Source organism: Scleropages formosus, chromosome 8 (assembly GCF_900964775.1).
Source record: "Scleropages formosus chromosome 8, fSclFor1.1, whole genome shotgun sequence".
NCBI classification, from domain to species: domain Eukaryota; kingdom Metazoa; phylum Chordata; class Actinopteri; order Osteoglossiformes; family Osteoglossidae; genus Scleropages; species Scleropages formosus.
In genome coordinates this window covers 19,229,176-19,256,009 of record NC_041813.1, presented here as the reverse complement: position 1 = coordinate 19,256,009, position 26,834 = coordinate 19,229,176, and the positions used below count along the sequence as shown (strand labels likewise).

The window sequence follows — 26,834 nt, the reverse complement described above, 5'->3', positions numbered from 1 at the left end:
CACACACTGCAGTGCTTCTGCGCACACAAACACACGGGTGCGTGCAGACTGACACAAGAAAATCGATGGTTGCACACGTACTGACAAACACCCACGTAAAGAGAATGTTGCATAAGCTCCTACAGGTATCACCTAGCTAGACACACACACACACACTCTCTCTCTCACACACACACTCTCTGTGTTAAACCCAAATGCATTTTGTTCTTTTCAACTATTTTAGTTCCTGATAACAGAAAATGAGCCTGTTTTACATGAATGACAGTATTTTCTCACATTTTTACATGCACTCTTACTGTGGATTCAGAAGGCCGTTGATCACCTGTTTGTAACGGATCAGTCCTGGGAATCACAGCGATTTGCTCTTTACTGTTGGTGTGAGGACTGGAATTTGCTCAAGAGTTGAAATTTTGGCCAATCTGCCAAGCAGTGCACTTCACTGCACTTAGTGTGAGGAGCCAGTTTTTTTTTTTTTTTCATTTACTTTTTTTGCAGTCACGCACTTAATTTAGCTGTTGAGTGCTTAACAACAACTCTTTCTGGTCTAAAGCATAGCGGAGATTCCAGGATTTTTTGACGCCACTTAGTGATGGCTCTAGAGAACTGCATGTGAGTACAAGAAACGGCGTGTGCCTCACATCTTTGATTTTTGGAAATCAATGTCCAGTGAGTGCTGTTATGAGGATAGTTTGAAGTTAAGGCAGGAAACTGACAAGTAGGTAGTCTCGATTTCTTTGTTTATTTCTGAAATGCACAAATGCATATATGATTTGCAAAATAATTCTTTTTAGCTGATACTGTTGTCCAAGCCATCCTGGTGTGAGGTCTGTATAGATACTTAGTTATTTAATAATTTGTACAACAGGGTAATTTATGGATGGATGGAAACTTCATTAATCCCAAATTCATGGGATTCGTGGTGACTTACACTGCTAGATACACTACTTGCAATGAGTCACTCATCCATACATCAGTAGAACACACTCTCTGTGTCACTCACACACTATGGGTGAACCTGAACAGCATGTCTTTGCACTGTGGGAGGAAACCAGAGCACCCAGAAGAAACCCACACAGACAGAGGGAGAACATGCAAACTCCACACAGGCTGAGTGGGAATTGAACCCACGTCCTCTCACACCACCCAGGTGCTGTGAGACAGCAGCGTTACTCGCTGTGCCACCCAAACTTACACTGTTGTTTATGGTTTTATAGCATCAGCACTGCAGAAGGTAAGTGCACCACTTTTACCGAAGGCATTCTGGTGACTGAAATATCTATATCGACTATTCCGTATTCCAGATATTGGGTGCTGCATCGCACCACTAGGTGGCATCAGATGTTCACTGTAATAACGTGATAATAGTGTATATTTCAGAAGCAACTAGTAGCTGTCCGTATTTGTGTCGGGCACATTGTGTTGTGCACAGAGCCACCACTAGGGGGCAGTGCAAGAACACATTTGGCTTTAGTTTAAATTGCTGGAAGTAGCTGTCTATCACCTAAAGCTTGGATTTCTCCTTTTGTGTCCATCAGTACCAGAGCGGACCCCCTGGGAATGCCAGCTCTAAGTCCTCTAAGCATCTCTTATGACTGGGCACCGCGGGTTTACTGGTGGCGTGGGGGAGGCGTTTGATCGCCAGGAGTTCAGTGATGGCAGCCGAGAGCTCGGTCACGTTCAGTGCGCTAGATTTCATGGTCCAACACATTTCACATTTCACTCATTTGCTGACACTCGTATCCAAAGTTACTTGAATTATTTATTTGCTTAGCAGGCAAAAGTGACGTATGGGGTTCAGTTGACACAGCCAGCGCCGCGGTCCCATTTACACATCTGGAGCACTTTGTACTGGTAACCTTGCTTCTCATCACTGAAGGATCTTTCTGGGACTCACGCTCATGAGTTTGCTTCCTTGTCCATTGTGCTGGACACTGATAGTCCAGAAGGAATTTGCTGGTGGGATGAGAGGCTCCTCTAATTCTATTTGAGGCAGAAGTTATGAAAGCAACTTTTAATTTTTTTTTTTTTTTTTTTTTTTTTTTTTTACATAATCATTTAGGTGAGAATTTTCTCACATCTTTTTAATGACTGCTTGTCTCACACTTACTTTTTGTTTCCTGCCTCTGTCCTAGTAGAAACGGCTGCATCGTCCCGTTGTGCCAGATCCACATGTTTTTCTGCATCTGCGGGGCAGCCTGTGGGCTTCAGCCGTGATTGAGCGGCCGAGGTGTAAATTCTTAAAAAAAAAAAAAAAAGAATTCCCATGGAGCTGACCCGCTGGGTAGACACCATAAACACATGGTCCTGCACAAACCTGACAATCATTATGTTCTTGATCATTAGTTGAACCCTAACCTGACATTGATGCGCTGATGACTTCTGCTCCTTTTAGGAGAGAAAGAGGGCCTCCATGTCTCTTTACTTGCCATCATTAATGCTATTTTGCAGCTTCTCAAAGGTTAGCAAAATGGCGCTTTGTGCAGGAAGACCCCCATTGTACAGAATTCAGCACGCAGCCTCAATCGCGCCATCCTCTCCAATTTGATCTCACATCAAAACTGCACGGGGCGGTGGAGCGCAGAGCAAGATGAATGGAAGTGTTCCCGCAGCTCGACACAAAAGTCCCATCACTTAGGCCTAATGGGTGGCGGAGTGTGAGGATGAAAATGTGATTGAGATTCTCCATCTCCGCAGTTCGGAAGCTTCCGCTTTCCCTGAGAAATCAGTGCCGGTGTTGCGGGTGATTCTGAGTGTGTTGTTGCCGTGGCACAAGACAGTCTGCTGTGATGCGGCGTTCTTGCCGGCTCGTCAGTCGCATTCCTTAGTCAGGTTCTTTCCTTGTTTTGTGATTGTGAGATAAATTCTGCGCCAACAGTCCTCCAGACTCACTTTGGGTCCTTTCGAACATGGTATCCCTGATGAATGTGCTTCCAAATCTGGTTCATGTGATGGTCAAATTCAGCTGGTGTGGATGAGAGCACTGTTTCCATTCAGTGAGCTGCATCAAGACTGGGATGTGACTGAGGCCAAATGTGTTGATGTTCCTTTACCAGTTTCTGGTTTAAATGAAAATGCCTTCAATAAACAAACAGATGCAAATTCACAACCGGGCTTGTAGAGAATAAGATCTTTACCGGAACCTTGACAGACCTCTTTGTGTCTCCATTAGTCCGAGAGAAACGACATGTGGATCTCTCTCCTGGCTGTAGTTAAAGAAGCCAAAAATCTGGTGCCAATGGACCCCAACGGTCTGTCGGATCCCTACGTGAAGCTGAAGCTCATACCAGACCCCAAAAGTGAGAGCAAGCAGAAGACCAAAACCATCAAATGCTGCCTGAATCCGGTGTGGAACGAGACTTTTAAGTTGTGAGTGTGAACTTCTGTGAAAACAAGCCATTTTAAGAACAGTTATGTCTGAAACTGGTTTAAGGCAGTTAAGGTTGACTTCTTGCCCACCTTGGTCTTTTGCTCTCTCAGTCATCTGAAGGAGGCAGACAAGGACCGAAGGCTGTCTGTGGAGATATGGGACTGGGACCTGACTAGCAGGAATGACTTCATGGGCTCCCTGTCATTCGGCATCTCAGAGCTACAGAAGCAGGGAGTGGATGGCTGGTGAGGAGGTGGATTGATGGCGGGAAGAAGGCAGAGTGAGGGTTGGGAGAAGGGGAATTGGGGATGGGTGAATGGTGGGTCATGCAGAATAAGCCTGGGGTGAGAGTAGCCAATATCAAGTAGGTGAGAATGGAGGTCGACTGCAATTGTTCATCAGCACGACACTGGTGCACAAACAACGCAGGAGCTTCCCTGCTTTCATTAGGTGTTTTATTACTTCTGTTCAGCTTCTGAGAGTACATTCTGAGATAAAATATTTATTAAGCACATTTAGTAGTTTAGGGACTCCCATGGTAAGAGGAAGTGAGAAAAAGACATCAGTAGGTACTCAAACTGTGCTAGTATGGAATTTGCATCAGAAATGAAGACCGATCGTAATTGTACTGTAATGAAAGTAATAGTATATTATTTACACAGTAATACTGCTGAAATGGAACATAATAGTGGTAGTACAGTAATATAATGGTGATAATACGGTAACAGAATAGCGATAATTGCTGTAACGTAGTAATACAATGGAATACAACAGTAACAAAACATTAAAAAGATATAAGAGCAATAATAACACAGTAATGATGTAGTAATCGAACGTCAATAATGCAATTATGGTTGAGTAATATAACGATAATCATTCCATTGTTGTGGGACAGCTGGTAGTGTAGTGGTTAGAACTGCTGCCTTTGGACCCAAAGGTTGCGGGTTTGATTCCCACCTTGAGCAAGGTGCTTTTCCTAATTTGCTCCATTAAAGTTACTCACCTCTGTAGATGGTTAAATGAGTGTAGGTAACTTAACGTAAGTCAGTTTGGGGGAAAAAAGCATCAGGTAAATGAATAAATGCAAATTCAGTGATATTACAGTTATAACATGAGAGCAGTACAGTAATGCAGCACTAAAAATACAGTGCGGTACCTTTGTTACATCCGTTTCATTCATTCAGCAACAATTACTACTTTAGTGTAAGGTCACTGTGGTCCAGAGACTATCCTGGAAGCATAGGGTGTCAGGAAGAGCACACCCTAGATAGGATACAATCCATTGCAGCTTAATTTAATTATTCGTCATAGAAGTTGAATGATGGGTTTTTGGAGCACCAACAGCGCTTTAATACTCTCCTCAACACTCACTTTTCCCTGCAGGTTCAAGCTGCTCAGCCAGGAGGAGGGGGAGTATTTCAATGTTCCAGTGCCCCCAGAGGGGGAGGAGGGCAATGAGGAGCTGAGGCAGAAGTTTGAGGTGAGCTGTGACCCTCATCATATTTGTGTCCTTATGAGAACTCTGCTTGATCGAGCGTGTATGCGTGTATGGGCGTGTGTGTGAATAAGGAAACTTGCTGTTCCGAAACTCGTCAGGATCGCAGCAGCGTTTAGCGCAACCAACAGAACTCGCTCGCCAATTAGCTTTTTCTTGTCCTAGCATCTAGTGGTCCAGCAGTCGGGATGTTGCCTTCTCTCGTTACGGAAGGCGCTCAACGAACAGTCCATGTTAAGTTGCCACATGTTTTGCCTTTGTCCACAGAGAGCCAAAATTGGTCCAAGCACCAAGAACACAGATAGCTCCTCGGCCAACGCCATCGCCAAGTTTGACAGCAACGGCAACCGCGACCGCATGAAGCTCTCTGACTTCAACTTCCTCACGGTGCTGGGGAAGGGCAGTTTTGGGAAGGTAATTGTTCTCACCCTTCTCCATCACACTGTCTGTGGGGTCCTTCATTAACAGCCTCACCTGTGGGGGGAACAAAACTGGGTGTTGGTCCTGATTGGACCAGAAGGTGATTTTTGAAAGTGTCCCTCCCATCAGTTCTCTCATCCACTTTGCTGCAGAGAGTAAGAAGGAGCAGTTAATGTGTGAGAGCAAAAAGAGAGGGAGGGAGGGAGGGAGAGAGGAAGTATCCATTGCCCTCAATAGGCAGGGCTGCTGCAGGCACATGCGGTTTCCATGGCAACAGGCATTCTGGACCATATTGATATGTTGATGCAAGCCAGCAGACCTTCGTTACGGTCATTAGGCAGAGTCCTGGTTGACACTGTCACCGTGACGACAAGCAAAATATCAGGGCCTTTCTTAATGTATTCCACTCTGCCGCTGTCCTCGGCCAGAGGGGTCGAGATACGGGGCTGAGATGTTCATGGTTTATTAAGCAGTTGTTCGGTTAGTCAATCGTTCCGCCAATCAATCAGCTAAGCTCTGAGAACAGCACATTTTTAGAAACGTGTTTTAAGTAGTTTTAATTAATAAAGTAATTAATCCCTTTATTATTTATTTTATTTTTGCAGAGGTAATAGTTACCAGCATTTCTAGGAATATAACCTATAATAACATTAATTACATACAAAAGTCTACCTCCGGTACAGTCAGTCCCAAAAGCTTGTAACGTGTTGTCTGCCCAGGGTGTGCCTTGCATCAAAAATACTAATAGAAGCTGTAATAATGTTTGATGCTCAATACTGTTTCATCGCTTCTGCCTGTCCACAACTGGAATGTGCACTTGCAAAGCGAGTGAGTGAGTGAGTGAGGGAAAGAGTGAAAGTGTGTGTGTGTCAGTGGGTAGGTAGCTGGGGGTACTGTAAGCACACACGATGAGAATCTGTATCGGTAGCTGAACTTGTCCTTGTTCTGCGGGTCACTCCTTCTGTCTTGCTCTCTCTGCCTTATGCCTTCGGGCTCACTGTGAAAACGAACACAATTAAAACCGGATTTGCCGTGTCTCTCTGGTTCCAGCCACCCGTTGTGTGGCACTGAGTTGTGTCTGTCTCCACTGTGCTCCACCCCACTGTCTGCATTACAGGAGAACATCTTGTACTCTCTGTACAGCACTTGATAAACAGTGTTTGGCTCAGAAATAGCAGGCTTACCAGCTGGCTGTGAGTAGGACAGGAACCCTCCATGCTGTCCTCTCCAACCAGCGTTTGTCCGCTGCTCTCGCTTCCTGGATGCTGATGTGACCGTAGGGTGTCGGCTAACTGACGTACGAATCTATGAGAATTAAACCTGAAGCTGACAAACACATTAAGGACTGCTTTATATAACAAAAGCATTATCAAAATCAACTGCAAGGGAATAGAGAGAAAGCACAGAGGAGGGATTCTTGCAGTTCCATGGGATTTTGTGAGTTGTAACACATACCCTATGGATTATCACCAGCCCCTGCACAGGAGCAAAACATGAGTCTCAATTTTGATTTTAAGTTCAAGAATGAGTAGGTATATTTGTGTTTAGTGCAGAGATGAATAGTCTCTAATAGCTGTTAGAGCCAGACTAAATCATCTATCTTCCGTGCGCTCTCCTTATTCCATGTACTTGTTTCCAGTTACTGTGCTTTCATTTCACTTTTTCTCTCCCTTTCCTTCCTTCCTTTCTGCAGGTGATGTTGGCTGACCGGAAGGGGACTGAGGAGCTGTACGCCGTCAAGATTTTGAAGAAGGATGTCGTGATCCAAGATGACGATGTGGAGTGCACCATGGTGGAGAAGAGGGTGCTGGCCTTGTCTGGCAAGCCACCCTTCCTCACACAGCTGCACTCTTGCTTCCAGACAATGGTAGGCCTCTGCGCACGTATATGTCTGTTCATGTTTGTCTCCTTAGATGGGTTAGGGTTAGAGAGATTACCAGTATGTGCGGGGGGAGGCATGACGGTGTAAAGACGCTCCTCAGTATGTCCTGCCCTCCCCTGCAGGACCGCCTCTACTTTGTGATGGAGTACATCAATGGAGGGGACCTCATGTACCAGATACAGCAAGTAGGGAAGTTCAAGGAACCTCATGCAGTGTGAGTACCCACCCCATGTCCCTGCCCACATTACTTGCCCACCTGCACAGTCTTAGCCTCATCTAATGCTTGCCGGCACGGTGTGTCACGGCTGAGTATGTGTAGGTTGAGATGTAGGAGTGAATGGCGGGTTGCGATTGGTGTGTAGGGTGATGGATAGTGGCGATATATGCGGGGAGCCATGGAAATTGCAGCAGCTCCTGTTGATCGTAGCAGGTGTCTACCCACATGCAGCCTAAGCAGCTATCTCCGCTTGTTTAGTGTGCCACTGTCACAAACACGGTGGGTGCACTGTGCTTTCAAGAGGACATCCCCCAAATCCAACGGGGTGGGAGGTTGGAATAAAGCGCATTCGTTGCACTCATGCGCTCTGCCTATAATGGGGGGGATTTTTCCAGTTTTCACGACTCTCGCTGTTCAGTGTTGGTCCTGAGCAATTTGTCTTTCATTTCTGCACTACGTCTGTAGCCTAAACCCATGTCAATTTTGCAGAAGAGTGTGTGTGCGCGTGTGTACGTGTTCATGTGTTTGCATACGGATGTGTGGCTGTGTGGAGGCGGAACTTGGAGCGAAGGTACGACTTGGCAAAGCTGTTCGGTGAGAGAACATGCCGGGGAGAAGACTGCTTTTTTCTCTGGCCATGCAGAAGACCCGTTTCTGCTGTGAGGTCCTCGCTTGTCTCCGGTTTCTTTCCGAAAAGCAAAACCGGTCGTTCTGCATCACAGGGCAAATGGTGCCGAATGTCTGGTTTAGCGGGAAGGGATGCTTCCAGCGTGTTCTCACAGGGAATTGGTTCTTGATGTGTTGTTGATTCTTTAGTTTTTTTTTTTTCCCACCACTTCCTTCTTGAAGTGGAGGCCCCACGCAGTCCTGGGAAAGACAAGCAAAGCAATAAATGAAAGATGGTTTAGCAAATTACTAAACTGTGTGGTTGGTGGTTTTTTTTTTTTTTTTTTTTTTTTTTCTTTGCGCTACCTCTGAAAGCTTTCAGACCCACCAGGCTGCACAGGAAAGGGGTCCACAGCGATGGGTCAACCTGAACTTTCAGCTTTTTTCATAACAAGATAAGGTGTGTAGGGCTCATTCTACGTTACCGCCATCCACAGGTTCTACGCAGCTGAGATCGCCATTGGCTTGTTCTTCCTACACACCAAAGGCATCATTTACCGGTGAGTTAAGGCTTTTTGGGAGAGCGTGAGGGATGAGGGATTGGGTAAGTCTGAAAGTGACCCTGGGATTGATCTGTTTGTGAGACCTGATGGGTGGTGGGCAGCAGGAAGGTGAAAATCCTAACAAAGCTTTATTCTCCCTTCACACGTTGAACTTTTGCAGTTTGCAGCCTCATAGCAGCTACCATTATGACATCTTTCTCTGGGTGGTATAGTCAAATCCTGACCTCTTGGTCTCCTACAGATTGGCTGTAAATTGCAGATGTGTACAACCTCATACTTGCTTCCAGGAAATACTTTGGCTTCAGCAATAAGTTCTGTAGTTGCACTGAGAAGTTGAGATGCTGTTCATGTTGTAAATGGTAGAACAGCATTCTCCTCCGCAGTGATGTCCTTCAGACTGGCGATACAAAAGCTGCTAAAATTATCCCTTGTGTCTAACAAGAATTTGCCATGCTGCATGCCTGTCTCCATCTCTGCCGAAGGAGCAGTTCAAAACCGAACCGTTAAAACTTTGCTGGTCTCATATTTTTTTCTATATTTACCACAATGCTCCAGGGACCTCAAGCTGGATAACGTGATGCTTGACTCGGAGGGACACATCAAGATTGCAGACTTCGGCATGTGCAAGGAGAACATGTGGGATGGAGTGACAACCAAGACTTTCTGCGGCACACCCGATTACATCGCTCCAGAGGTCAAGCACGTTGCGTTAACGCTTTTGTGTGTGTCTGTGTGTAGTGATGCAAAGGATCCGGTGAGGCAGCTCTCTAATTAACTCCATCAGACGATGCGGGTTTTTATGACAGGACAGCAGATGTAGCCACTGGAGGTCTTAACAGTCTGAGGAGGAAGAGGAGCCATCAGAGGCTCTGATACACACACGTTCTCTGTGTGCAATGTCTTTTCCAGCATGAATGACTTGCGTTGAAGTTGTTATCCTTCCTGTCTTACTCGGTGTATAAGGGTTGATGAACGTGTTCGGTGGGATACCTACCACTGCACAGTAGCTGGATTTTTCGAAATCCTTCTTTTCCAGATCATCGCTTATCAACCATACGGCAAGTCAGTGGACTGGTGGGCCTTTGGTGTCTTGCTTTACGAGATGCTGGCCGGACAGGTAAGGATCAGGAAGAGGTCATGATCAGTACGGTATGAGCCTCACCAGAACATCGGTACTGCAGTTGTGGGAAGTTACTTCTTTGTCCTCTATGTTTCTTCTCTTGGTTCCCATCCAAGGTCAGCTGGTATTAATTTAATGCTTTCAAATCTCAAAACGCAGCCAGAAAGCATTTCATGACTTTCCAGTTTTCTGTAATTTGTGAATGATTCTGTAGGCCGAACACACACAAAGCAAAGCAGAAAAAAGTGCTCTGCGAATGGCTCCCCATGGAGAATTGGGCATTAACTCCTTATCTCAGGAGTTTGGAAATCCTCCGAAAACCAAAACAAGCCAACAACAAACACCTCGCGATTTGATGTTAAAAGAACGCTTTTGAATAAAGTTAAAAGCTCCTAAATCATGTTCTGCTGGTGGTTTTGATATTTCCAGTAATTGCCAGACAAACTGCTGCCAGTTTGTCCTCTAATGCTTTTGTAGCAGAAAGGCACAAAAAGGAGAACAAAGTCAACACAAAAATTTTCACAGTACAAGTCCACTTTCCTGTTTTCGCTCAGCTTCTCAGTTATTGTCCCCATCCTTCTGGCTTTGGAAATTACTTTTTTTATTTCAGGGACAGTGGGTGGCATAGTGGTTAGAGCCATCGCCTTGCTGTCATAACACCCGGGTTAAAATCTCCACTCCTGCTGTAGTACCCTTGATCAAGGTTCTTACCCGAAAGTGGTGCAGAAAAAATTACTCTGCTATTAAAATGGGTAAATAATTGTTAGTGGCTGCATATAAAAACCTCACAGTCTAGGTCGCTGTGTTGAAAGGGGGCAGTTAAATGAATGAATAATAATTTAAATAGAAGAGAGCAGTCCTTTGGGGGATTGAAAGAATACCTCCTTGTCCTTTATGTCCATACTGTGCTCTCCTCCCTTTCCAGCCCCCCTTTGACGGGGAGGATGAGGATGAGTTGTTCCAGTCCATCATGGAGCACCATGTCTCCTACCCCAAGTCCATGTCCAAAGAGGCTGTTGCTATCTGCAAAGGGGTAAGTGTTTGTATCATCTTTATGCCTCAGGTCTTGGGTCAAATGGTGCATCTTCGTTCTGCTTTACTTAGGGGGTTCAGTTTGGCCTATGTGCCCCTTTCTCACCCTGTTCTGTTTGGAAACTGCGTGTTCAGTCAGACTGTCCTGCCCTTCGGCTTACGCTGCAGGAAAGCGAGGAAGAGAAGGGGGTATCTGGGATGAAAGAGGAAGCTGATGCTAAGCAGACCATCTGCCGATGAGGGGACGTGAGCCACTCCACGTGCCCCTAGGCCCCATGTGATTGTGGGCTGTTCTGAAGCTCTGATTAAATTCAGCCCCTGCTCTTTCTCAGACATCCCATCCCCCAATTTCACTGTAGGATGAAGGAGTCCTCTTTATTGAAAAATGCACCTCAGTCACCTTAGGAATAACAATGGGATGGAGCAAGGAGAAGGATGACGGTGTCCCTATGGGGAACTGGACTCTAATACTTTCATGCTAATGTAAGCATTAAATAATGAATAAACTCTCCTGTGCTCTGAATTTTAATGCCTCTTTCCCGAGCACCTTGATGAAATTGCAGCTTGGTGATGTATAAATTTCAGTGACAAAAAGAGCGGTCACATCTTTCCCCTGCTGCTGTGGTATCGATAAGGAGGATCTCTCCTGCTGGCAGGTACGGTGTCAGAGACTGCCCTGAAACTCAGCACTGGACTCAGATCTACCTTGGTACATTTAGTCTCACTGAGCTGTAAAGGTAATTCCCCCCCTCATCCCCATCTGCCTCCTCACACTTGCTGTGCCCAGAAGGGTGTCATGGGATCTGACTGCGTCCCGTGCCGATTCTGCTCAATGACTATCCTCTTTACACCTTGTCAAAAGTGTAAGTGAAGAATTGTTCTTTGCTGGTTCGAAGGCATCTGCCCCCAGGGTATGCTACTCTATCACCAGGTGTCATAAACACCCCGAGGAAGTAATGATTTTGCATCGCGTGCTGGACACACCCCATGCAATACTGATGTAGTAGCAGGTGTGACAGCTCCTTGAGAAGAACTGATGTACTAGCAAACCAAGAGAGCTTGGCTGATTTTGACTGTTCACAAGCAGAGCTTCTTAACGTCCACGCTAACTGCTGCCGCGGATAAGAGGCTGGTCTTTAGACAGAATGTTTGCAGGTTTCAATGTCAGGAGGGACCTTACTGTTGTAATGCTGGGAATGGTATTTATTTACTTCCATTAAAAAAAAAAAAAAAAAAAAAAAAAAACGCATTACAAACTGCTGAAGTCTGTGTATAATTGAGCAAGGCAATGTGACGTAACATGTTGTTCAGTGGAACATTGTACTATGTCAGTGACATGTTTGCAGTAGTGCGTTGGCATGGTGTTGCATGGGGATATAGGTGCAGCAACGCATGACGGAGCTTGTAAAGATGGCAGCTCAGTCTGATGGATGCCCGGGGGGGCATATGGGGAGGGCTGCAGTGTGGACGAAGCCGTGTGGTTCTATCTGTGATTGTCAGATTGTGTGTGTGTGACTGCTTTTGTCTGTTTTTGTCTGACTGGAGCTAACAGCTCCCTGCTCATCAATATGCTGCAGATCATGGTTTTCTGGCATATTAATGTTTCTGCTCCCTGAATGGGAGGAATACTGATGCCACTGGAGCCCAATGCAGCGCTTAGAGGTCTAAGAATTTGAAGACCATCCAATTAGGGGCAGGGAAATGGGCGGGGCTGGATACTATTTGAACCCGAACCCTAACCATCTGTGACAGGGCAAAACAATTTGATGAACTTCTCAAAGGGATATTCCGCTGAATGCTGAATGTTGAGAGCAGCTCCTTAATCACATTCCCATTCATATATCCAGCATGTTAACTTGTTAAATATCGGTTGCGTGGACAGAGAACATGGTGGATTGGTCTGTGTTTTCCACACAGGTCTTCATGATTTCTAACCATGTCGCATTCCTGTAGGAATACAAAGGAGTGTTGTAATTTGTAGCGACACAGGGTGCTTGGGGAATGCCTATGAATTGAGCTGTTTCGTGGCACTTGGTTTAAATGCTTTAATCTGCAGCACCATGCACACACTCCTGGGAAAAGACAAAGACAGAAGGGATCTACAGCTTTTTCTTTTCTAGTGGGCTGGTTAGACATTTCTTTATTCTCATACCATGCACATTTGACCTTGACCTAACGTGGCTAAGGTCAGTCCTACACTAGTGTATTATTTCTTGATATGTGTCATTATTATCGTTACCCTAGTGAGAAACAAATGTTTTTATTCAGAGCAGTTTGTGTCAGATGTTGGATGCCGGTGCCGGTGCTGCAAGGCCTTGTTTATTGGTGTAGATTGTGAAAAGACCAAACGCACTGACCCACACGGCTCCCACTGGCCTTATCGCCCATCTGCCCTCCATTTCCTTTGCCACCTTAGAAACACGGAACGTTTTTCACACATTAATTTTTCATGTTCTGTGGGCTCAGTACATAAAGGCAGCAGAGGTCCTTCCATGTCTGATCTTGCCTTGAAAACATGCCACATTGATGTTTTTTTTTTTTTTTTTTTAATAATTGCAAAGGCCCAGCTCTCAACGGTAAAAATGTTCATAACCTACCTTTCTGAACAAAAGTGCTCCGAACATAAATGATTAAAAAAAAAAAAATCTTAACCTCATGGTAATAAATAAGTACTTTGGTTTCTTCTATTATGCATGGTGGAGTTACAACTTTTCAGAGTCAAACATTTTTGTGTGTGTGTATTTATTTTTACTTGCATTTTATTCGCTGATCTATTTTTTGAAATTTTAGCTTGTCAGTGTGAATGGAGCCTGTTTACAGGCCTAGTAAGGAACACCCAATTACAATAGGGGGACCACCTTATTTCAGCATCATTGTGGCACCAGCTCCTTTCCACAGTTTTTACAGCTCGTGTCTGGTGTTTCTACAAGTTGGCAATCAATAACGGGATGAAAAACATGATACACGTTTTTGGTTATTTGTCAATATTCAGCATCGTGTAGGAGTTTGTGGAGATGGCAGTTTTCACATGGAGATGACAAACCTCTGCAGGAATGCCTTCCCCAGGATACCTCAGTGAGTTCTGAAACTGCTACAATGACGGTCGTCCAAGCTGCCGTATCTGCTCATACTTTCCCTTGCTAATCCAGCTGATGACCAAGCACCCAGGCAAAAGGCTGGGCTGCGGACCCGAGGGGGAGCGTGACATCAGAGAACACGGCTTCTTCCGTTATATGGACTGGGAGAAGTTGGAGAACAAGGAGGTGCAGCCACCATTCAAGCCCAAAGCAGTAAGTGTGATCTCTCTACTTACCAGCCCTCCTTCCCCGACCCTCCTGCCATCTGTACCCTCCGGCATCCGAGTAGCCGTGTCCCTTTCCAGGTAAGTCCACCAAAATGCGAGTCTCACCTGGGACACGTGTGCACGTGTAAAGAACACTCTACGGGTGTGCTGGCTCTGAACGACACCCAGAGAAACGTCCAAAGACTGCCTCCACCGGCTGCACAATCCGCATGATTCTTGCATGGCAGCTGGGGAGCCCTGCCAGGGCTTGTTGCTCCTTTTGGCACATGCATGTCCATGCATGTGGAGAACTTTTCCGAATGCCTTTTTCTCTGGGTCACTCAGAAGAAGAATAATGGTGTGTTTGTTAACACGCAGTCACGATGAGAAAGTGCTAACTCGGGTTTTTGTCAGGGCTGCACGCTCAGGCTGAGGTTAGGTTGTTTTTTTCCACGAAGGCTGGGATGAAGGTCAGGAGGAGTACAATTCCACTCCTGACCTACACAGTCTAACCACCTTGCACCTCATTTCTAGTTACATTTGCATTCATAGATCAGATACCTTGAGACATTCACAGAATTCAAAAGTTTTGTTGGCGTCGCTTCAAAGATCGCACAGGAATGATCTTTTGTTTTGTTTCCTCATTGGAAGACTGAGTTGAGGACTGCAGTGGGTGTGGCTTTCTCTGGGTGAAGCTTAAGTGGGGCAAAGTTTGGAGCCTTCAGCTCTGTGGTAAATTCATTGCCCTCCCAACTGGCAAGGCTGTCTCTTCGCCTCTTGCCACTTTTTTTCCCCCATCATACTCAGAATATGACTTGCAGCAAGTTGTTGTACTGCAGGCTGAAATGATGATCTTGGGAGATGTTGTTTTTTTTTTTTTGTGCAGCTAAGTTCTGTGGAAATGGCTTGGCACATGTGTGCATCTGCACACACACCTATATCTATGACTGCACCTGTGTGTAAGGCTGAGGAAACAGGGAACAAGTAGGGAGCTAGCGGGAAGTAAATTAAGCGTTTAGCATTTAGCAGCTGTGTGGCTAGCAGGGGGCCCCCACTCGCTGGGGCTCCAGGTCCCCCATTGAGCTGTAAACAGAGAGCAATGCCAGGCACCTCGTACCCTGGGCTCCAGCGTGACTCCTTCATGGACTACTGCTCCCCAGACTCCATTGAAATGGAACCCAAAATGGAAGCCCAGCAGTGCAGTCAGTTGGCGCTAATTGCCTTGAATTTGAAACTCGTGGAAACGTAACTCGGCAGATGCTCATCAGTCGCAGCTTAACATCCTACGTGGCACGAGACAGGTCGATGCTAACGGATGAGTTCAACCTCCCTGGTGACACGAACGTTGCCTTCTTTTCTCAACCTCTGGTTGCTAACCTGTAGGCACTCGACTAACGTTTGTTTTCACAATGCCTAACATAAGACTACACCAAGGATGAGGGGCTTCTGTGTGATGGGTCCTACATGAGATCAGTGAAAGGTCAGTGGATACTCCTGTACTGTTTGAGGTTTAAAGGGCGAGAAAAGTCAGGCCAATGATCTATACTGTTTGGCATGTGGGCTACATTTTGAGGGTAGGTCACACCAGTGAGATGTTGGCTTGTAATATGTATTGTCAGAACTTGTGAATAAGTCTGCAGAAATGTCAGGGTTTCAGAGGCCAAAAACTCAACTGCTACATCCCAGGTGAGTGTTGCTCAGAAGAGCATCAAGAATGAAGCCAAGCCATGGAACATCTGTGGTGAGGATGAGATGTATGCAGCTTGAAGCATGGCTCATGTGTTTCCTATAACTCTTAGTGGCAAGCATCAATGGCACCAACTCTCCTGCTAGTGCGTGACCACCACAAGTTGACACTCATTTTGTCATGCCTGGTGCCTGTATACATTTTCTTCTCTCCTCATCATCCAAGTGCTACAGTGTAAAACTCATCAGAGGTGCATTAAGGTTTCAACGTGTGTGATCAACTCATTTTTTCTAGGCTGACTCGACAGGGTAAGTCAACCAGTCTGTGAGATGCAGGGTATCTAAAATTCGGACAATCAGAAGCCACCTGTTTTCAGATACTACTTTGAAATGAGCTGAATCAACAAAAACAAAAGTACAACCATTGGCAGGAAGTTTAAAAAAACTCTCCAAGAGAACTTGACTCCACAGTGTCCCATGTGGCTGGCACTTTAAGCGGTACAAGCTTCACTATACATATAGAAGGCATACTAGGAGGTTAAAGATAGTTTGAGATCTGCTTTGGTGCTGTTGTAGAACCTGGACAGATGCCTCTATTCACTCATCTCTGGAAGCAACCCCCAAGCTGTTTACCAGGTGTGCCTAACTCCAGTCCTTAAGTACCAGAGCCCTGCAGGTTTTAACTGTCATGTTTTTATTAGTATCAAATTTTACACAAGAAACAACAGGTTAGCTGATCTTACTGTGAAAATAATGGCTTTAATTCATGCTTTCCATGCCACACATTTTTTTTTTTTTTATACAACCCCAATCTGGGGGTGACACCTGCTTCTGCATTCACTGCATCCACAAAAGCAAAAGCCTATGGATGCAGTCTGGCAACTGCACACCCAGCATCCTCAGCTCATTCATTGTGACCTGTTGCTGTTCACCTCTCATCTTTTCATGAATTAGTTGTGTTGCCCTGTCATTTTTGTATGTTTGCTTGTTTTGTTTGTTTGATTGTTTATTTTTGTTTGTATTCATTTCCAGCCCCCATCGCCCCCCACCACCACCACCACCCACCATCCTCTTTTCTTCTTTTCTCCCTCCTACAGTGTGGCCGAGATGCTGAGAACTTTGACCGCTTTTTCACCCGCCATCCTCCAGTCTTAACCCCACCTGACCAGGAGGTCATCATGAACCTTGACCAGGATGAGTTTGAGGGCTTCTCCTTTATAAACCCAGAATACCCTAGTATGGAGGTCAAGAGTTAAGAGCAATCAGAGGTTCTCCCCAACATTCTAGAGGCATTTCAATATAGTCTTTCTTATGTTTAATATGTATCTATGTAGACATTATGGAAGTTTTAAAAAAAACATCTCCGTGTATGAAATCAGTGTATCAGTTTCTCATACCATTAACTATGTTAAGTCTGGGAGAAATTCTGAACATTTTCTAAGCATTTTATTGCCTCTTGAACATAATATTTAGAAGCAAAAGTCTGAAGGAAATCTATAGTACTTCCTAAATGTTGCCCATACAGTGATGGACTCAGAGATGCTAAAGCATCTTCCTGACCTTTTCATCAAGACCTGCGATGTAACCCCCTCACACCCTCAAAGACATTCCATGCTATGCAGTGTGCATTGTGTAGACAGCGTGTTTCTCCAGATCTCCGTCTCAAACCAGGAGAAATGGGCTCTGGTCTTCAGCTGTTTGCTTGCTACTGAGCAACAATGGCTGAAGTCTTTTTTTTTTGCTTATTTAACTAATATAATCTTAGTCCTGTTGTGTTTTTTGTTTCAGTCCTCTGAAAAGAGAAGATTTGTCCAAAACAAAAGTTAAACTTTAGCAGAGAGTAAAATGGTGGTTAACCCATTTTTTATGCATGCACTTATTTTATATCAACTTCTAACCAATACAAGTAGTAGGATTGTATCTTGAATATTATATTAGTGATTATCAACTAATTATTTCACTATTCTGTATGAATGGTGACTTCAATAATTAGCTGTTTTTTTAAGCATGGAAAACAATGTGTTGTTTACAGGACGAATCGGTCCATCCGTCTTTTGTCAATTCTGGCTGCAGTGGTTCTGTTGATGTGCTTTTGTTATGATGCTTTAATCTGTTTGTACAGTGTAGGTCAGGCCCCCCCCACCCTCCCCAGATGTGTACTCCTGGATGCCAGCATGACAAAACGAGACATTTTGACCTGCTGTCCAATAATTAGTCACCCTAAACCTGCATGGATTGTGGTGCGAGCATACAGTGGAATAAGCAGTCTTTACCTCTTTACCCTTCAGTTATTGGTTTCTTAAAGGGTATCTTGTATTTCAATTGCTACAAGTCTTTTTAGCATTCTATTTGTACGGAAGCAAAAAACAGCATGTGTGTAGGGTGCTAGTCCAAAGGATCACCGTCTTCTTTTTCAAGCATGCAGTTGTGTTGGTGTGAAACTGAGGCAGGATTGATGCTGTAGATACAGAAGGACTTCCTCCTTCTATACTGGGAAAGCACATTTTATTCTGTCCTGAACAGAATAAAAGTATCTAGTGTCTGTATAAGTGAAAAGGCTTGGACTTTGCATCAGACAAACTTGTGGACTTTATCTTTTGACCACTCGTTGGTCACCGGACCCTGGTGGTACTGATCAATTACATTGCATTCCATCAGAGAACTGGTATCTCAAACCATTGCTCATAAAGGTCTCCATTTGCAACTTCTGAGAAAAACATATCTCCTACAAATAGAGTAGAGACAATATATATGTATTCTAATTGGTACATCACTTGTTTTTATTCTTTCTGCCAAAAGTGATGTGTACTTTATTACAGGGCTTTGATATTTTTTAAGCAGCTCAAGAAAGAATTGCATATATAAACAGTATATTAAAAAGTGTCAGATTATGTTAGTTCTATGCATAAAAAATGGTCAGTATTTAAAAAAAGGATTAGATATTTAGACTTTTTTGTTTCTTCTAAACTAATGATGCAACGTAGGGTGTGCGTTGACATAAAAAGGAAAGCTTTGTGCATGAATTATAAACTAATTACTGTGATTTAATATCATGTTTGAACCATTCGTGCTTCAAAGATTGCTTCAGGCTGTTGTGTGTGATTTGTAAACTATATCTCAAATGCTTTTAATGTGCCAAAGTATTTTCCATAAAAAGGAATATATTAAATAAAACTGTAACATGATTAGCTACATGGGGCATTTTCTTTCAATGGCTGCTGATGGAGAAAGCAAGCATGATGTGGCCTCTTGTTCTGTGGTCCTAGTGGTCTGAGATGTTCCACCCAGACCTACGAGTGCATAATGTGATTTCCCCGTCTTTAGGATTTTGCTAAAAGTAGGTGAACGGCACTCGTGGTTGTGGTTGCACCACCTGTACACTGTTTCGGCTGTGTTTTATGGCCACTTTGTAAACCCCACTCGGAGTGATGCCTGATTTCTGCACTGCATTCCTGCACAACAGACACTTGTCATCTGGATGATGTGGAGTGAAGGACAGATCCTTGGAATATTAAGTATGAGATTTCCAGCCTCATCATGGTCCAGCAGATGGAAAAATGTTGAACAGTGTTGCTACAGCACCAGAGCCATTTTCCTGTTAAAAGCATTATAATTATTTTCTCATTTAGTGTAGTTGTCATTATTTCTTGGCTTTTTATTATTGGTACAACACTGCATTTCCTGCATTTGTTTGAATACTGCTGAAGGTATTGAGCGGCTCAGTTCCCACATTTAGCACATGAATGTTAATTAATTCTGAATGTCACAGCCTCGAATTAAAAGAGGCTGCTCGGCACGGCAGCGTGAGGTTTATCAGCCAAAAGCAGGTCACCATTGGCTGCAGCCAACATCCATTCCTTCCTGAAAGGCCCCCCATGCGACTCGCTGGAAGACGATGCAAAAGAACGCTGCTTTGAATGAAACCCTGACTGGATTAACTGTTGCAATTCTGGCAGGAAACAGTGGTGTTAAAGTGCATTCCAACCCCGGTGCTTATGTGTCGTTTGTATCAGATGAACCACCACAGTCAACTTGACCTCACGCTGTCTGTTGAATTTCATACAAAGAAACAACTTTTGCAAAATTTGGGAGAATTTCTTAGCAGGTGGTATGAGATCAAGATCAAAATCAAAAATCAACAGTTGCTTGCAGAAAGCAATTTCTGCATTACTGACTCTTTATCAAGACTTTTAAAGATCTCTCTATCATTCCCATTGCATTTGTTCACAAACTCTCAAAAGTGCAAACTCTTTGTCTCAATGGGAAAGTTTGGCTATCCAGATGCTAGTGTAATTGGCCAGGGAGAAACCTCCAGTAACCCAATCGAAACGATGGTTATCACAGGATCAGACTGCAACAAAATGTGTCATATTAAATGGAAATTCATATCACGGAAAGAAATATAGCTGCTCAGGGTGAAAAAGAGCAGGTGCGTAGGCCCTAGGTGACCAGGTGCTCGAGTGAAGCTGATGCCCAGCTGCCTGCACTGGAGCTGGGCCGCATGTGCAGCCAACCCCTGGGGCTGAGGCGGCCTGCAAGGGAGATGCTGCGGAAGGTAGGAAACAAGCTCTACAACTCTGTCTCTAAAACTACCGAGAGCTGCTCTATTTCCATTTCTCCAGTCTTCCTTGCACATTTGATTTCCTTTGCGCAACCTCCCACTGTTAAGTGTGGCGTTCGCATATCTATGTCTGTAGTAAATCTTCATTCTTTCCTGCTTCAGCCGTTGTTGGGCTATACTGTCGCTCAGGTGATCTTCACTCCTTGTGCTTTGGAATGTCCTTCAGTTAAACATTTAACATCACTTTAAATGGGACTGTTTGCGAATGTTTATCTCAAGCAGTATAAGACGGACTTTGAATTTTGGAAACCTTTAGCAGAAGCAAAAAAATGCACAAATTAAGTTTTCCACAGAGGCAAGAAAGACTTTCAAAGACCGTATTGATTTTTAAATTTTTCACAGCCTCCTCTTCCCACTACAGGGTCACTTCTGCTGGGTGTCCACAATGAATTGAGCATTTCAATAATTCATTTGACTTTCGGTCTGTATGTTTGTATGTGTGTGTGTGTGTGTCTGTCTGTGTATGTACGTATGAGTGCGCATTTTAAAATTTGTTGGAAATGTACAGAATGCACGCAATAATTACTACCGGTGGGGTTCTTTTTACAGCTGTTTGCAGCATTGGCTTTGCTGAAATAATCCTCAGCCTCCCAGCATATCTGGATTTAACCATTGTACGTAGAACCCCACATCCCTGGGCAGGTAGTGTACGAGCTGTCCGCTTCCTGTTTTTCTAGTACTTTCCAGTGAATGGCCCATCCTTGTGGCCACTGAATTCCGTGAAAGTGGTGTAGTTTTCTCTGTAGGGGTTGGTGAAATACTCCAATTGGATTGGCTTTTCTATGCCCTCAGCTCCAACAGAGAAGGAGCAAGCGTATCCAAGTGGGGATTGCAGCTGAAGGGTTCTTCTGTCCACCTGTTCCAGTTGTTGTGTGTCCTGAAAGACTTAATCTGTCCTTAGTGCTGTTTTTCCCAATGTTCACTGTGTCCCACTTCTCTCTCCCAACCACCCCAGAAAAGCAAGAAGGACACGTGCAACTTCGATAAGGAGTTCACCAAGATGGCTGTGGAGATGACCCCCACCGACAAGCTCTTCATCATGAACCTGGACCAGAACGAGTTCCTTGGCTTCTCCTACACCAACCCTGAGTTCATCATCCAGGTGTAACCTCACCAGGGGGTGCCAGGGATCTTCCACCTGAGGCTAGCATCCGTCTACGCGTCTGTGTCAGTGTGTATGCGTGTGTGCTCAAGCTGTCTGCTCAGGGAGCTATGACCTCGATGAGCTTGACTTTCTGGATAGGCAGAAACTTTGAAAGGGGTCATGGGTTCACATAATTCTGATGTTTTTTGTTAATTCTTGTGTTTTTCTCTTCTTCTTCACTATGATATCCAACTGCCACACCCACTCAGCACAGCCCTGCAGCAAGTCACTCACACTTAGGGCAGGCATGTATCAGGCTATGTCCAGTAATATAGATCTGCATCAGGCCATGCCCACTCACTGTAGGCCTGGGCAATGTGGCTTTTGTTCAGCTGCAACATACAGTATCTTACAGTAGGGCTGGAGGATGAGTGGCTTCATAGCCTCCTTGCTGTCACCTCTAATTACTTTCCCCTTTATTTTTCTTTTTTTTTAAGACATGATCTGTATTTAATTGTCCTTTGCTCAGTCTTGCTGGATTGTAGTCTTAGAGGTAATCCAGTATAAAATTGAACCACAGTGCTATGGGGGCCACAGGCACACACAAGCAACCCCAAGGAAGCTGTTTTTGCAGAACAGCAGCAGTGCAGGCCTCAGTTATTTATCTGTGGTTTGGTTTTTAACTGGCTGGTTTTTGAGCGAACTGTGTTTCCAGCTAATGTACATTTAATTTGCTCAAGCCTATTAGTTTAGATTTGTGGCGTAAAGCTGCAGAGAATAATTTCCTGCACATTAAGTCAAGTCAGAGTTTCAAGGGCACCTAAGCTTCCTTTTTTGTCTTTCTGTGCAGACGATGGTCCAAAAAATTGTATGTACAATGTATTTGCGTTGTCAGGGTTCACAGGACCATCAATGCACAGTTATATGAATGTACCACAAACCAATTTTGACAACTCCACAGCTCTGTAGCAGCCTGGGAAGGAGGCACAGAGAGCGCGGACGGTTACCATGGCAACTGGGGCAAAGCCACGTACCTTCAACATAATTAGTGCTGAACACCTCGTTTTTTTTTTTTTTTTTTTTGTTCTCACCACTGAAAAGTTAACTAGTTTCAATAAGGAGCTCCCATAAGCACCATATTCCATGTTTAGACGTTATGCATTAAATGATATCAATATGGGAATAAATCATTTTGATGATTCACTGTTACTGGACTGACAGGCGCAGTTAATTGCTAGGATTTATCACCAGGATGATCTTACTAAACAAATTGTTATTTTTAATGGTAGATGGTTTCACCTGCCCCCAACTCCCATCCCACCCTGTTGCCATGGTCACCTGCCATTGCTGGACCAGAGGATCAAAACTCGTACAGCTACATTTTTGCTTCATGAAGATCATGGTCCATCTCCACGAAGAGATGTTAAGGGGGTGATGAACACACGTATGAACTTTGACAAGCAGTGGCCCCTATGTGAGTAACTGTACTGATGCCACTTAAAAAGAAGAAGTAATGGTTCTTCTAGAACTTTGTAGACATGTGTGACAAGCCAGTTTAGATGCCCTTGAAGGCACAGTCAAAGTTTGTGGAGAGCTGCGTTCTCTTCCATTTTGGGTCTGCAGAGAATGAATGTATGCTCCTGTTGCACCACGCATCTGCCTGTTTGTCCGACTTCTGTGTCAGGGAAAAATACACACGCGCACACACACACACACACACACACACACACACAAACACAAAAGTTTGTGTTCATCAGCCTGGACTTTTCTCACACAGTACTGCAAGGTTAGTGCCTCTTACTCGCTTATGCAAACACTCTGTCCAGACAGGATTAGTGACAAACATGGGTCACATTAGACAGAAATTTATGAGCACAGATTGTAGTGAAGTAATTCAACAAACAATAGTTTCTTTCTTTTTTGTCTAGCCAAAGCAGAAAATAAACACATATATATATAAATATATATATATATATTTTAGTCTAGTTTTGCTGTTATTCAATGCATGCCTGTTTTTAAATGATTTTAATGGGGAATGTTAATACTGTATTTCAGATGTTACTTCAGACGTGAATTTGTTTGTTACTTTTGTTTATATTATATGATTATTGTTTTGCCAAACAGAAAATTACGCTTGCGTGTTTTTGACAATTTAAAATTTGATCTAACTAGTTCTTGTAGATGTCAAAGCCATGTGCCGGATTGAGGGTAGGAGGACTGAATCAGGAGCGGGCTCATGTCCTTCATACAGGGACTCGTCCCGGCAGGACGTTTGGGCCGTGCTGGCTATTCTTGCACCCGGATCTGTGGCTCATTTAAAAATCTGGCACATGTATTGAGATACACTGAAACACTCGACCCACATATCTCCACCCAAATTTTGCGTCTCCTGAAAACTTCAGTGTAATTTTCTGTTTGGCACCACAGTAAAACCCATAGTCTTCCAGATAGAACTTTTATGAACATTACCTGAGAGTTGAATATGCAGCCTGTGTGTTGAAGACTACACTCATCCCTCTGTCGGGTGGTGTGATTCTATGTTATTATTTTTGTGATAATTTCTGCTTCTCCCTTTGCTGGTTAGAAGTTTTGTTAAGTGTGTCGTGGATAGAGAAACGTGTTTGTCACGACCCAAACTTTGTTGTCCTCCAGTCCTGGACTAAAGGGAGCGCTGTCTGAATGTCCCATAATTCCACGGGGCCTTTGGATGCTAACAGTGATCAGCGTCCTCAACAGATCCCCGTCTTGTCCTTGTGGACTGACCACAGAGATGGACGTTGTGACTGGCGGAGCAGACTGAGGCATTGCCCTTCCTGGTGCCGGACAGTGTGGGAGGATTTTTGTGGCCGTGGTGAATGGACAAAGCTGCTTCAATGTAGCTACCGTAAAACTACAGGAGTGTTTCTACATCTTTGTGTTTGTGACCCAAATAAATCTCGCTCATTGACAAACATGGGACGTTGTTTTCCTTCTCATGTCAGAAATCTTTGTTTTAATGCCCTCAATTCACTTTTGAACTATAGTGGTGTATATTTCATACATTGATGGGAAATTTATTGTGATGTGGTGCAGTTTCCAGGTTTAAAGGGATGTAGAGGGTAAATGCATATAAAAGAGTTGCAGACAGGTGGGTCTGAGAACAGGTGTGTGTGTGTGTGTGTGTGTGTGTGTGTGTGTACACATATTTATAGCAACAGCATCAACCACAGTGAACACCTGATCTGAAATAGCTGTTTAGGAAGCAGAATCATAAGTGGTTCCCCAAAGCTGTTTCAGCAAGCCGTCCCAGGCCCAGTGGAGATCTGATGCTTTTAGAAAACAAACTCTTTAACATGAGCTCAGTAGCTTAGAGAAACCTATCACCTACCCCTTTCTACCCCTTACCCCCGGGCAACCTTGTGGGCCAAATAAATAAGTGTCTTGACACATATGTTCATCCTGTTGCCACTGAATTCCCGTATACCCCATTCTGCTAGGAGTCACTGCATACCTGTCCTGCAGCTCGGAAGCCCACAGGAAAATAGCTGTGGACTCTAACTTCCCTCCTATCGATACCCCCAGGTCCCATGCCAAGCTTATGCTATTTGTGACACTTAGCCAATGACCTTGGAGAGTCACTTACTCCCATAAATGGCCAACTGTAGATATTTTGTTTCAAAGGGTGTGACTAAGGGAATCTGGTTCCTTTGGGCTTGTATTGCATTGGGGGTTCACCATCAGCATGGAGGACTTTGAATCGTGGCCATTATGATATGAAGATACAGTAGATGATTGTGGTATTTATGGAATGAAGACATGCCAACTTAGTCTTTATGAGGATGGGCTATCTTGATTTTATAAAATGGAGGTAAACTATTGTGGTCTTTGATAGTGAGGCAGGCTATTGTAGTCTTCAGGATGTGGAGATATTGTATGTATATCTATTGTATGTAATCTCTATGAATACAGTGAGTCCTTGGTGAAATGTGGCTAAAGAATGGATAAATGGCTAGCTCTTGTCCCACCACCTCCTAGTTCCATCCAATGAAACCAAGTGGAGGATGGCTTCACTGGTAGGGTTGACAAGTGCTGATTGTACAACTCTTTTGTTCCTAGAAACCAGAGGTGTTCTAGATGTACCCGTTCTGACTGATTATGCATCCTGCACAATTCATGTGTTTTTTTCCTGCCGTCCACCGAGGATGTCCATTGTGTAGCTCTAGACAAGATGTTGAACCTTACTGACCAGAGCCCCAGAGGCATATAGAGCACCTTATACCAGTCAGGTTCATCTGGCTTCCTCTGCAGGTGATCATCTTCCTTTCAAAAGATTCCCCTATTTATCTGCAAGGCCTCCTCTCTTCTGGTTGCCAACACATAGGGCAGAGAGTAAAATGCATCAACAGAGCCAGATCGCTTCCAGAGAGGGGCATCAAACACAACAAGAGAGACGGCATCGTTCATTTCACTCACTGGAATGTAGGAGACATTTGGGACCATTGCACTGCTCAGGGAATTGCACTAATCATTGTTCCCACCCCCCCTTTTTGTCTCTCCTTTAATTGGGACGAGTTCTTTGTTCATGCCGGCGTTCAGAGGCAAAACAATTTAAAAAGCAATCTCCTCTTTTAATGAAAACAAGTACGGGGCCCTAGATGGAAGCGTATGAATCCTGCAGAGTTATTGCACTGGATCCTTGAATTGACAACCAGGGGAGCCACTTGCACAGACACTTATACACCTGGAGGGACTTGTGCCGTGTTATGTCAGGAAGTGTGTGTTTGTGGGGGGTGGGGTGGTATCAGAAGCAGTACAGGGCGTTTTTAAACACAGTGTGACATGAAGCAAAAGAAGGGACTGTTGTTTTAGTGTTGTCCAAGTGGTAGATGTAAGGGCAAGGGAAAGTTAGAAGTGGTTGTTCCTCCTTCAGACAGGTAGGGCAAATGCTGTGGAGTCCAGTCTGACTCACAGAGGCCACACTCTTGGTCTTCACGGTAAAGAAGGGTATGGAAATGGTTTACCATTTTCTTGTTTCCCCACATGTCTTCGGAATGCTAACATAGGGATAACATTATCTCCTCATCTCACTTCATTCACTTCCTGTAGCTGCATATCTGAAGTTCAACACTCTGGTAACAAACTACAAGAATCTACACCCCAGTATATACAGGAAGTGATCACTCCCTGCACCACACCAAGAGTGCGGTCTTCCTTCACCCCGGTTCCCTTATTCTCCGACTTACCAGAGATCCAAAAATTGAAAATCTACAAGTTCTTAGTTTTGGCTCCGACATGGTGTAATGAACTCCCTCTGTCCCTCAGAGCTGCTGAAACCCGGCCAAGAAAGGTCTGAAAATGCATCTCTTCAACCCATTTCTCTTCCACTTTCCAAAGTGCTCCATAACTTTGTATCACACCATCTGCCACAGACACCTTTGTATGTCTTGTCAGACTCAATGCTATGTACAGCTGCTTGTGT

At 44.4% G+C, this 26,834-nt stretch overlaps 1 protein-coding gene across 3 annotated transcripts in view; it reads left to right on the top strand.

Moving 5' to 3' along the window:
* Positions 1 to 23,305, top strand: part of LOC108937416 (protein kinase C beta type) — a 52,037-nt gene extending 28,732 nt beyond the window's left edge. For 2 of the 3 annotated variants that reach the window (XM_018757355.2, XM_018757357.2), the window contains 12 exons: positions 3,210 to 3,366; positions 3,478 to 3,612; positions 4,751 to 4,847; positions 5,130 to 5,276; positions 6,976 to 7,149; positions 7,287 to 7,378; positions 8,485 to 8,547; positions 9,106 to 9,244; positions 9,587 to 9,667; positions 10,596 to 10,703; positions 13,852 to 13,992; positions 16,769 to 16,952. In XM_018757355.2, the coding sequence (XP_018612871.2) occupies positions 3,210 to 3,366; positions 3,478 to 3,612; positions 4,751 to 4,847; positions 5,130 to 5,276; positions 6,976 to 7,149; positions 7,287 to 7,378; positions 8,485 to 8,547; positions 9,106 to 9,244; positions 9,587 to 9,667; positions 10,596 to 10,703; positions 13,852 to 13,992; positions 16,769 to 16,927 (1,493 nt within the window). In that variant the 3' untranslated portion in view covers positions 16,928 to 16,952. Of the gene's footprint in view, positions 1 to 3,209; positions 3,367 to 3,477; positions 3,613 to 4,750; positions 4,848 to 5,129; positions 5,277 to 6,975; positions 7,150 to 7,286; positions 7,379 to 8,484; positions 8,548 to 9,105; positions 9,245 to 9,586; positions 9,668 to 10,595; positions 10,704 to 13,851; positions 13,993 to 16,768; positions 16,953 to 21,247 lie in introns of those variants that run through there. The other variant, XM_018757356.2, reaches the window with a different exon arrangement.
* The last annotated feature ends 3,529 nt before the right edge of the window (positions 23,306 to 26,834 follow it).